The sequence below is a fragment of the Antennarius striatus genome, chromosome 14 (genome assembly GCF_040054535.1).
Source record: "Antennarius striatus isolate MH-2024 chromosome 14, ASM4005453v1, whole genome shotgun sequence".
In the NCBI taxonomy this organism is placed as follows: domain Eukaryota; kingdom Metazoa; phylum Chordata; class Actinopteri; order Lophiiformes; family Antennariidae; genus Antennarius; species Antennarius striatus.
Window position 1 is genome coordinate 1,815,137 of NC_090789.1, and position 11,168 is coordinate 1,826,304.

The window sequence follows — 11,168 nt, forward strand, 5'->3', positions numbered from 1 at the left end:
GTTGAACGGAAGAAGTAGGGGAATTACTTCTTGAAGGAACAAGGGCGACATCTACCGGAAATAAAAGAGACGATAAAAACAAACAAAAAAACAACAAAAAAACATCAAGGACAGATCAAGCTGCCTTAATTGTAAATTGGATATTTGGATAATTAGGTTTTTAATTCACGTATATCTACAGGATAAGGAATAAAAACGTTTTTCTTTAAATTTACAGAAAGGAATGGTATTGATATCTGCCACAACCTATCATAACTTAAAGTCCATATCTTCTATCAGCTTGAGATAAAATAATTTCCTCGTATATTTTTATTTTGTCATGATCACTAAATAAAATATAATTTAAAAATACAAACCTCAGAGAAAATTATTTATCTAATAGACGAATTTATACCAACTGCATCTTGTTGAAATATTCGTTCTTTCTTTTTTTTTCAAACAAATAAAAACCATCAATCTAATTTATCCAATCCGGCCCCACCTCTTCGTGTTGTCACGTGTTCCTCTGCCGCAGCAGGAGTCATGTGACTAACTCATCAGCTGTGTTTTATGGGCGTGACTTCAACGTTTACAGTCAATAACCGGGGAGTTCTTTCTGGTTTGTTATTTCTTAAGTCTTCAATTTATGATTACGTATTTTCTAAAATAATTTTTCACATCTAATAATTGAAGTCTAAACGGCGCATTGTGTTTAACCCCGTTTCCGGTCAATAAATTGAATTTCATGATATCAGCGTCGCATTTACGCTAAGTTATAAGATATTAGCAGCTAATATAATTTTAAATTTATTATAAATTTTTAATCAATCAGATTTGACACAAATTTGTTCGACGGATTCTTGATAAACCGTAAAAACATCCGGTCGCATTTCCCGTTTAGCGGCCAAGAGGCTCCTCACGCGCTCGTAGCGTCACCCGTTAACTCAGCGACTAGTCACCGTGTCACACCGGAGGGGCGGATAACGGGACGACCCCATTACCCGCCCGCGCGACTGGACCCACGATAGAAAAAGAAACACGCACGCGTCATTCTGCGCTAGGAGAGAGCTAGCTTCTGCTTGTTTTCCACCGTGACTACCGGTAGCATTAGCAGCTAGCCCGTGGGAGCTAATAGTTAGCTTTATTTATTCCAGCGAGTCAACACGGGCGGAACCAGGAGCGATGGAGGACCAAAACCCGTTCCAGGTGGGTGGAATCCGGGCCCTGGTGGTGTGTGTGATGGTGTGTTTGTTGATCATGTGACGTGTTTAGCTCTTTTTTCTGGGCCTCGGGATTTTTATTTATTTACTTATTTTTTTAAAAACTCATTTTATAGTTTTTATTAAAAATGAACACACAATGAAGGCATGAAGCGAGGCTGCAGCCGCTGATGTTTGTGTTGTTCGCAGGATCCTGCAGTGACCCAACACAACAGCAACACAGGCTACGCCACACTGGACCTGTACAATCCGTTCGACAACACGACAGGGGTGAGCAGTGCTGCATTTAAAGTTAATGTTCACAAAATAAAAACAGGCAGAAAAAAAAACAAAATATATGGGGATTAAATCTTTAAATCTAATCTAACATAATCCAGACTCGCCCCGGTCCTGTACAGATTTCATTGTTAACTGGTAGAAGTTACATTTATCCATCATGTCTCCATCACGTTCCAGCCTCCGCCTCCATATGAAGCCACGCCCCCTTCATTACCTGCCACCACACCACCCAGCAAGACCACGCCCACTGAGCCTCGCAACTATGGCTCCTATAACTCCCAGGTACGCATCCTCCACGCCTGGAGCGTGACAGTGCAGGGTTGGAACGCAACCCACATGTCAATACAGACGCTTAAAACTCCACGCGTGCCTTGAACGCATCACGTCTGTGAAATCTCAGTCAAGTCAGCATCAGGGGTTTGTTTCATGACGCAGGTTTAACTAAGCCTGAGTTAAACCTGTAACTCTGGGTTGAATTAACCTGTCCTCCAGATAAAAGCCTTCAAAGTCTCCTGTGATGTATGGTGGATATATTAGAGTGGATTGAAGGACGGAGACAAGTCAGCGATTTCAGATCTTTGTGCTACTTGTTACGTTAGAGTCTGTGAGTCGGATAAGATCATAAATCTGTGAGTCAGGGACCGACCCACAACACTTTACCTCCACATCAGAAATGTAATACAGTGATCCCTCGTTCCTCATGGTTACCAGGACCACTCTCATAAAATGAAATTCCGTGATATAGCGACAAACTATTTATTTTATTATTTACGCTAATTTAAACGTTAATGAACCCTCCTCATACTGATGTTAAACCACCTTCTATCTGTATTACCTTTTCCCACACCTCTGATAGACTGTTTAAAACACTTCTCAATCTCAGATCGCAGTGCACTTCCGGATGCTATCAGCCAATAGCACGCACGTACGGTATCACATGACTACCTACTAGAAATCCACGATTTAGTGAAGCAGTGCATCTTGAAGCGCGCATAAGCGAGAGATTACTGTATGCTGGACAGATGTTGGTTTAGATGTTTTTATTCTGATTTATTAAACAGTAACATGATATTGTGGCTTTTAACGGTTTTCTGATGATCTTTAGAGTCCAGTCTTTGTGGCGAACAGACGCTAAGTCCAGAGAAACGACATAAACCTGATTTTTATTTTTACCTGTTGTTTTTAAACTGATTTATAATTGAGAACGACTGAAACAACCTGAACCTATATTTTATTTATTCCGTATTGTTTTGATGTCCTGTAATTGTTTCTGGTCAGAACTTTAGTGTTTAGAGTAGTAATGACATTTAAATGACCTCAAAAGGAGATTAATTCAGTAAATAACGACTTACGAACATCCTCTCAGAACAAGTTGTGTTCGTAGGTTGAGGACTACCTGTCCTCTATGGCTTTTAAATGAACTTTTCTTCTCTTCTGTGTCTGGCTGTGTCAGACCACCATGACCTCGACCACGGCGGAGCTCCTGAAGAAGCAGGAGGAGCTGGAGCAGAAAGCCAAGGAGCTGGAGCGGAGGGAGCGGGAGCTGGACTCGCACGGCCTCGGACCCAGAGCCTGTAAGCCAGTTTGGGACGATAGAAACTTAAAAACCTGAAGATATTATTGATCTGACTCGATTCCCTCCTCCCGATCAGCTCGTCAGAACAACTGGCCCCCGCTGCCGGCGTTCTGCCCCGTTGGGCCCTGCTTCTACCAGGACATCAGCGTGGAGATTACCCAGCACTTCCAGCGCATCGTCACCATCTTGTACTACTTCTGGATGTGTGAGTCTGGCGTCGTCATGGTGATACGGGGTCGTGGATGGGGGGGGGGGGGCACGTATTCACCTCCTGCGTCTCTTCGTCTCCAGGTGGGACCTGCCTGCTGCTCCTCAACCTGCTCTGCTCCATGTCCCTGTTCTTCGTCGACCCCTCCAACAGCGGCGTCGGCTTCGGCCTCGCCATCCTCTGGACCATCCTGTTCACCCCCTGCTCCTTCGTCTGTTGGTACCGGCCCGTCTACAAGGCCTTCAGGTGTGAAAAACGACTGCCCCCACCCCCCCCACACACAAGCAAATGTTAATCCATGACTTCCTGTTTAAACCTGTTTTTATCTCCTCTTCCCTGCAGGAGCGACAGCTCCTTCAACTTCTTCGTCTTCTTCTTCGTTTTCTTCGCCCAGGTGGTCGTCTACATCATCATGACCATCGGTATCCCCGGGTGGGGCTTCAGGTACGGCTGGTTTAACCCCCAGGGACCCATTAAAACAGCTACACACATTACCTAATTGGGTCACAAAAGGGCCGTCTCATAAAAAATGTGATACAGAATTTTTTTTTTCTTTCAATGCATCAGATCTTTTCCATTACTTCAGACCTATCCAAAGATATAAAGTTTATTATATTCTTTATTATTATATATGCTTATATGGAATTTGCCATTAAAACCCTGTTTTTCCTCCAATGGGAAAAACACAAAATATGGAATATTTCCAAAAGTTAGTATTAATACTCTATATATATATATATATATATATATATATATATATATATATATATATATATATAACCTCACCTATTGGATGAATGGAAAAACATGTTTTTGCAGGTGTGTCTGGGTTGTGGGGTCATTGTGGGGGCAGTGTCTTGCTGCAGACAATAATAAAGATCATGTTTCGTTATAACATGTCAGTATTATTGTATATTGGGATATATATCATACATATAAAATAATTTATATTTATATAGAATGTATAATATATAATAATACATATAATATATATAATAATCACTTGGACCATTTTTACCATTTTAGTTATTGTGTGTACACAGTGAAAATCTGCTTTTCTGTACACTTCCAATGACAGGCATTAAGGAATTTAAAAAATAAAGATGAAAGAAAATTACTGGCAAAATTTCATACATTTATTGGGAGAGAAACACATAAAAAGCAACAAAAATGTCATTTTTGGGCCCAAACAGTTCACAAGGGTTCAAAAACAACAACGATTGAGGTGGTTTACTGGGGGTTGGAAAGCGTTTTATTTCTCTGTATTCCACAGCGGGTGGATCGTGAGCCTGGCTGCCTTGAACACGAGCGTCCCCGTCGGAGCCATGATGATCACCAACTCCATCCTGTTCTCCGGCCAGAGCGCCGTGGGGGTCATCATACTGAAGAAGGTGAATTCACCGCCTCCGTATCGGATTCCCCGCGTATCGTTTTCCACCCCCAACAATGCACACCCCCCCCCCCACCGATCGGGTGACGGCGTGTTTCTACCCCTTCCTCTTTCCAGGTCCACAGCCTCTACAGGCAGACCGACGCCAGCTTCCAGAAGGCGCAGGCGGAGTTCGCCACGGGGGTCATGTCCAACGAGGCCGTGCGTCAGGCGGCCGCCAGCGCTGCCGCCGGCGCCGCTCAGGGCGCCTTCACCGCGCCGCGGTAGATTGCGACGTCCCCAATCCAGGAGGATGGAGGAAGAGGAGGGTGGAGAATCAGTTTGGTGCGGTGATTTGGGGGAGGGGGGGGGGTAATCATGTCCAAGCCAGGAATCGATAAATCACAAGTGTTGATTAACAAACTGGAAGTTGGTGTGAGCACTGAGAATAAGATGTGAGCTTTGAAAATTAACACCAAGTGTCAATGAATGCAGGGAACATGCTGTGTATATCGTGGAAAAAAATAAACTGTAATAGTCCGTGCCAAATGGGGGGGGCGTTCCAGTCGGGACGGGTCCCACGGAGGCACCGCGCGTTAAACAAGAGTCACGCCTGAGACTCTGAGTCAGAGCTGGACACTGAAACCTTAACATTGGATGTTAAACGAGCGGCTCTGCTTCAGCCAAAGCTTTTTGTTGTTGTTGTTGTTGTTGTTGTTGCCTGAGTGATCACTAACAAAGTTGTTTTTTTGTTGAATTAAAATGCTTGTTTACCTGCCAAAAAAACCTGTCATGCTGTAAAGATAATGAACCCGTCACTGTTCTGTTGGTGTCACTGGTGGAACTTGTGATTATGAAGAGTCAAGGTTTTAATAAATATTGTCTTGCTTGCACAGTTTGCTGCTATTATTATTATTATTATTATTATTATTATTATCATATAATATAAAAATATATTAATATTATCATCATTATTATTATATTATTTTCCCTGATGGAACCTCCTTAAGGGATAAATAAAGTTATACTCTATTATCATTATTATATTATCATTATTATCTCACGCACAATAAACGTCACGTGGTGCTCCAGTGAATCTGTGATTTTTAACATTTACGCATCATCCATGCGTTAATTAAAACTTTCCACATCTCCATTAAAAAAAAAAAATCCCATACAGTATTAGAAGAAAAGGGCGTGGTTATGACGTCACCCTGGCCACGTGTTGATGTTTTGAGCCCCGTGTCTCCTATATCAAATCGATACCTGCACGCTGACTCGGGGAAATCCGATCCTGACGCGGTATTACTACGCGACCCGCCCGCCGCCCGCCGCCCGCCGCCGGGCGTCCGGCGCGTCGCGGCGCACCGGATCCCCCGGGAACGCGCGCGGATCCTTTTTTTAAAGGGGGTTTGCCGCTCTGACGTCATCGTGAAGATGGCGGAGGCCGCGGAGGCACAACAACGTTTTTTCTGCCACTGCTGTGAAAATGAAATCTACCCCAAACTCCCGGTGAGTCCTTTGCGCAGCGAAATGCGTAATTGCTGATCGGTGCGGACCCCCCCCCCCTCCATCCGTGGGGAGGGGGGGGGGAGAAAGACTTCAAGAGCTATTTGTTTTGATTTAAACTCCTCAAGTTAACTGATTTAAACACTTTCTGTGATTAATTATCGTCATCAGCGCGCAGGAGAAGGTCTGAAGGGTCGTTTTTGTGCGTAAAATGTGTCCAAAGATCCTCCATGAACGGCAGAGAGGGACGCAAATCTGGTGATTCATGTTGCCTTATTTAGACACCCCCCCCTGCTGGCGGCGTGTCCCCCGGTTGCATGAGGTGATCCACGGGTGAGAGGGGCTGGCCGGGTGTCTCCACGCTCCAGCAGCTCGGACACGGCTCTGTGGATTCACGCCTGTCTCTAATGGTCGCGTCCAGACGGCCAATGGAAGAGTTCCACTATTACAATAGTTCCAGAGGGGGTTCGTTTCTCCTCAGGGGTGCAGTTCCATTGGGAAAGTCATGTCAAAATAGTTTCATGCTCTCAGTGTGAGTCAGTATATATAGTACATGTGTCAAACTGAAGGCTCGGGGGCCAAATGTGGCCCTCCACTTCACTTTACGTGGCCCACGAGAGCATAAAGAAAAAGACTATCGGGGCTATCTCCCATTCTCTCTCTTTCTCTTACCCTGTCCTCGTCTTTATCATCCACCCAACCGGTAAAGGCGGATGACATCCACCAGATTCTGGGTCCTGGCCAGAGTTTCTTCCTCAACGAGGGAGTTTTCCCCCACTGTTCTGGAGGGTTCTGTTGGGTTTTTCTGTCACGCTCTATGAATAAAAGTTGATTGATTTTACATTACTTTGAGTTACATTTATTAGTTACATCTGGCCCTTTTACTGCCCATGTTTTTAGAAATATTATTTATATGTGGTTTATTAGAATTGTTGACTTGAGTCCCAAATGTGTGGCTCTCAGATTTATATTTTTAAAATTATATTTAACATTTATATTTAACATATATTTAACCTTGAAGGAGTGACGAAAAAAGCTCCCCACTCAGAATTAAACCTCCACGGTGGTTTTTCTCTATAATGCACTTTTATTTTTCTTTAGTGGTTTCTTTGGGCGATGTCTCTTCAAGGTAAACCCTAATTCTAGTGAAACACGCAGCACTATTTTAGACTATGGGATGGGTCTAACCGATGAAGACTGTGTGGAAACTGAGGAGGCAGTGAGACGCTTTAGAATATTTTACTTGTGTCTCTAAATTCCCATCCAGTAAGTTTCATTTCTTATCTCTCTGCCAGGACTTTGTGTGTCCCAGATGTGACTCCGCCTTCATCGAGGAGATGTCAGGTGACTCCAGGTGAGACGTCCATGTCGGATCGTATCAGGATACGATCAATGAAACCATCAATGATGCTGATTTATTCTGCTCCCCAGCCCCCGACAGGACAGAACGAGCTCCTTCAGCGACGAGGTAAACCGTGAACAAGTCCCGCTCCTCTTCCTCCCTGGCCTCCTCTGATTGGCTGCTTCTCTGCTCTTTCTCCAAGTTGTGGCAGCTGTTGTTCATGGAGCGCTCCGCCCTGCTGTCTCATCCGCCCTCCTCCGAGTCCGACGCCGATGGCAGCGAGGATGTGTCAGCCAATCAGAGGAGACCTCAGGAGGAGATGTCACAGAGACCTGCGGTGGGAGGGTGAGGGGACACGGGGCATTTTTATACATATTGCCACTTACAGCACAGTTATATATATATACACACACATATATAAATACACAGGTAGTAGATACCAATAATAAGGGCGTGAAAACAAGTCAAAGTATGATTTCAAATTAATATGTCCAGATGATTTGTTTCTATGGTGACAGATTAACTTCCATTATGAAAGAATGATCACAGAATGACATGAAAATCACCAAAAAAAACAAAAACGAGCCGATCCCAAATCAGAGTGTGTGAAACTTAACCAGGACAGATAGATAATAATGTTCTGTTCTGTCCGATCCGTCGCGCTCCTGCTTGTTGTGCTTTAATGACGCCGATCTGAGAGCAGCTGCATGCATCTGTTCGTTCGGCACCACCATCTGAACGTACAGTAACACGTGTGTGTGTGTGTGTTTCTGCCCTTTCTAGGATGGCGCAGCAGTTCCTGGCCGGCCTGTTGGGAAACAACGGAACCCCGTCTGCGGCGCCGGCTGCCCTGTAAACACATTTAACTCTGGATTCACATCATTTAGTCTGGATTCGCCCGTCACTACAACCCCCCCCCTCTCTTTATTTCCCAGCATGCTCCACCTGTACGGTAACCCTGGAGACTACGTTTGGGGTCAGGGGGGTCTGGATGCTGTCGTCACAGAGGTCAGTGACATCAGGTATTGACCTCTGACCTCACTGGTGAATTATTTCTACATGAAGTCTGTCCAGCTTGCCGTTATCACACCCCCCCCCCACCCCTCTCACCTGTAGCTGTTAGGGCACCTGGAGAACTCGGGGCCCCCTCCTGCTGAGAAGGGGCTGATCTCATCTCTGCCAGCGGTTTGCATCTCTCAGGAACAGACAGGTGAAGACGCCTCATTGGCCAACGGCACATCGGGTCACATGACGCGCTTTATGAGAAAGGAAGCTGCAAGTGTTGGCACTGAATTTTTTCTATAAGACACACACATTCCTCCTCATGTATTTTTTTATTCCTCCTTTTATTTCTTTCATCACTTTCTCCAATGTTTAATTTTTTTGTCCTCCTAATTTTATGACCTTAAGATTAGATAAAATAAACCTTTATTACTATTATGTTAGAATGTCCTCTGGGATTAATAAAGTATTTACCTACCAAACTAACAAAAAATAAAAGAATGGACCCTGAATATTTTTTAATTTTTTTTTAATTTAAATTAAAATAAAAATAAAATTAAAAAAAATTGCAAAAAATAAAAGAATGGACTCTCAATATTTTTTTGTTAAATTTTAAAATCTAAATTTGAATTGAATTAAAATTTAAATTAAATTTAAAATAAAAAGATTAACAAAAAATAAAAGAATGGACTCTCAATATGATAAATAATAAGAATAATAAGAAGTAGAGAAGTAAAAAGATGAATAATAAGAAGTAGTAATAATAGTGATATATTTAAATAGACATTTGCAATTTTATAATTTACAAATTTACACTGTTTACACAGATTTATACTGGAAGGGTATTTGTGTGTGTGTGTGTGTGTGTGTGTGTGTGTGTGTGTGTGTGTGTGTGTGTGTGTGTGTGTTTGTCTACGGGGAATAGTGCTAGTTATTAGGTGGAGTCAATGTTAAATAGTTTGTCTTGCTCACACACTTCATGGAGTTGATTAAAGATAAATCTTTTTATCAGATCAACATTATTGCATCGTCATTACCTGGAACTATTTGAATCATGAACTGTTTTTCTTGTTTTTCTCTTCCAGACCTCAGACTGGAGTGTCCTGTTTGCAGGGAGGAGTACTCTCTGGGGGAGTCTGTCCGGAAGCTGCCCTGCCTGCATTACTTCCATTGTGAATGTATAGTTCCTTGGCTGGAGCTGGTGAGGCCCCGAATGGTCGTTGGGACGTTTTAGGAGTCGAAAAGCACTTTTATCAGAAAACATGCCAATGCTTTTTATTCTCACCTCACCGTCTGATCCGTCTCTTCAGCACGACACCTGCCCGGTGTGCAGGAAAAGCCTCGATGGCGTCGACACCGGCCCGCCTCCGGCGCCAGAGCAGCCTGTTGGGACGGAGCATCAGGAGAGGCAGGGGAGCTGAGAAACGAGCCAAGAAACTCTAAAACCGTCGACATTCATTTCCGTGAAGGACCTTCATGTTTTGCACTCTTTTCCGTTTTAAAGCTGCACCACAAAAACAAAAGGACGCTGGTAGACGTCGACGAATCAGGACTGAGCGGCCAGAGGTCGTCTAAAAGATGGGAATTCACAGAGATGAAGTCACACCTATTTTTGCATTAAGGCCATTTCCTAATGTAGTTTCTTCTGTGGACCCATTCTGATTCACAGCTGATGTCTTCTGTGGTTGTTATTAAAGTCTGAACCGTCATTCTCACCCTCTGCAGGTTTTTCATTGGCTGACTTTCACAGATATTTGTTTTCATCGGGCTACCCACCAATCTGTTTAATAATCTGTTTGTTGACACGTCTGTCCTACATCTCTGTGTATCTTTTGTGTTTTGTGGTCAGGACTCCTGTAGCTGGTTAAAAGATGACGGGTATATGGAGCCCTGAGGGTGTTTGAAAGTTACAGCGAATGAAACAGACATCAAATTTAAATAGAATCAGACAGTTTATGCAAAATATTGAAAAATACTTATTAAAGATCCATGGATGTTCCGCGAAGCTTTTTCAAGTCATTTGTGTAATCCTCGACAGACAGTAATATAATTTGCATAGATAACACTGGGATAGGCTCCAGCTCCCCGTGACCCGCTACGGCGGATAAAGCATGAAAATGAATGAATGAACACTTGTTTTACAGCAGAACAACAACAAATCATCTACTTTTCTTGGGGTTTTTTTTTAGTATATTTTTTATTGGATTAACTAATCAATCATGTTTTTTACACATAGGCAAAAATAAATAAAATGAATCTGCTGTAAATATAAACAAACCAACTTGCCATTCAGATCGATTAATCGCTCGGTAGTCGATTAATCGCTTCAACCAGAACTGTCGAACTGGAACGTGCCGGAAGATCGACGTGATTGACGGACTTCGGGGTGTCGTTCATGCCGCCTGCTGTGCTGGAATGTAGCACCGGCTTCCGCCGGTTTGACGTTCGACTGCCGCCTCCCAGTAAACCGGACCAGAACCCCGCCTTTGTGGCGGAGAAGAGTCGAATAATGTAACGCATACATTTTTTGTCAATGACCAGAACCGCAGCAGCCGCGCACGAGCGACATTTGCTCTCCGCTATTCCCTTTCCCTCCCTCTGCTCTACTCTGCTCTCGTGCTCTGCTCTGCCTTCCGCCCTTCTGGGTCCCTCCCCCCTCCCTCCTCCTCCTCCTCCTCGCGGGG

At 43.8% G+C, this 11,168-nt stretch overlaps 2 protein-coding genes and 1 long non-coding RNA gene across 4 annotated transcripts; 2 read left to right on the forward strand and 1 right to left on the reverse strand.

Moving 5' to 3' along the window:
* The first annotated feature begins 524 nt into the window (after window positions 1–524).
* scamp3 (secretory carrier membrane protein 3) lies at window positions 525–5,519 on the forward strand. Its single transcript, XM_068332903.1, has 10 exons — window positions 525–598; window positions 1,134–1,185; window positions 1,389–1,469; window positions 1,656–1,760; window positions 2,932–3,052; window positions 3,131–3,259; window positions 3,346–3,508; window positions 3,605–3,706; window positions 4,536–4,653; window positions 4,770–5,519. Exons 2-10 carry the CDS (start codon window positions 1,162–1,164, stop codon window positions 4,917–4,919), a joined length of 993 nt encoding a protein of 330 aa, XP_068189004.1. The 5' UTR covers window positions 525–598; window positions 1,134–1,161; the 3' UTR covers window positions 4,920–5,519.
* Window positions 5,520–5,852: 333 nt separating this feature from the next.
* Window positions 5,853–10,489, forward strand: rnf115b (ring finger protein 115b). The gene is made up of 9 exons (XM_068333320.1): window positions 5,853–6,143; window positions 7,436–7,494; window positions 7,572–7,608; window positions 7,685–7,827; window positions 8,266–8,334; window positions 8,418–8,490; window positions 8,599–8,692; window positions 9,570–9,685; window positions 9,795–10,489. The coding sequence occupies exons 1-9, from the start codon at window positions 6,069–6,071 to the stop codon at window positions 9,903–9,905; spliced, it is 777 nt and encodes a 258-aa protein (XP_068189421.1). The 5' UTR covers window positions 5,853–6,068; the 3' UTR covers window positions 9,906–10,489.
* LOC137607498 (uncharacterized) lies at window positions 7,501–11,161 on the reverse strand. 2 transcript variants are annotated; one of them, XR_011037986.1, is made up of 4 exons: window positions 10,771–11,161; window positions 9,770–9,867; window positions 8,593–8,738; window positions 7,501–7,814 (listed from the first exon to the last, which is right to left on the reverse strand). It is a non-coding gene; the product is annotated as an uncharacterized lncRNA (long non-coding RNA). The 2 variants fall into 2 exon arrangements; XR_011037985.1 differs by lacking the exon at window positions 7,501–7,814 and adding an exon at window positions 8,107–8,332 and having other exon boundaries at window positions 10,771–11,159.
* Window positions 11,162–11,168: the final 7 nt, after the last annotated feature.

Bases quoted from the DNA above. Each gene is read 5' to 3' on its own strand.
- scamp3 (XM_068332903.1), top strand. From the start codon at position 1,162: ATGGAGGACCAAAACCCGTTCCAG. The intron at 1,186-1,388 runs GTGGGTGGAATC...TGTTGTTCGCAG, and splicing joins AGGACCAAAACCCGTTCCAG to GATCCTGCAGTGACCCAACA. The intron at 3,707-4,535 runs GTACGGCTGGTT...TGTATTCCACAG, and splicing joins ATCCCCGGGTGGGGCTTCAG to CGGGTGGATCGTGAGCCTGG.
- rnf115b (XM_068333320.1), top strand. From the start codon at position 6,069: ATGGCGGAGGCCGCGGAGGCACAACAACGTTTTTTCTGCCACTGCTGT. The intron at 7,609-7,684 runs GTAAACCGTGAA...TCTTTCTCCAAG, and splicing joins CGAGCTCCTTCAGCGACGAG to TTGTGGCAGCTGTTGTTCAT. The intron at 8,693-9,569 runs GTGAAGACGCCT...TTTCTCTTCCAG, and splicing joins CATCTCTCAGGAACAGACAG to ACCTCAGACTGGAGTGTCCT.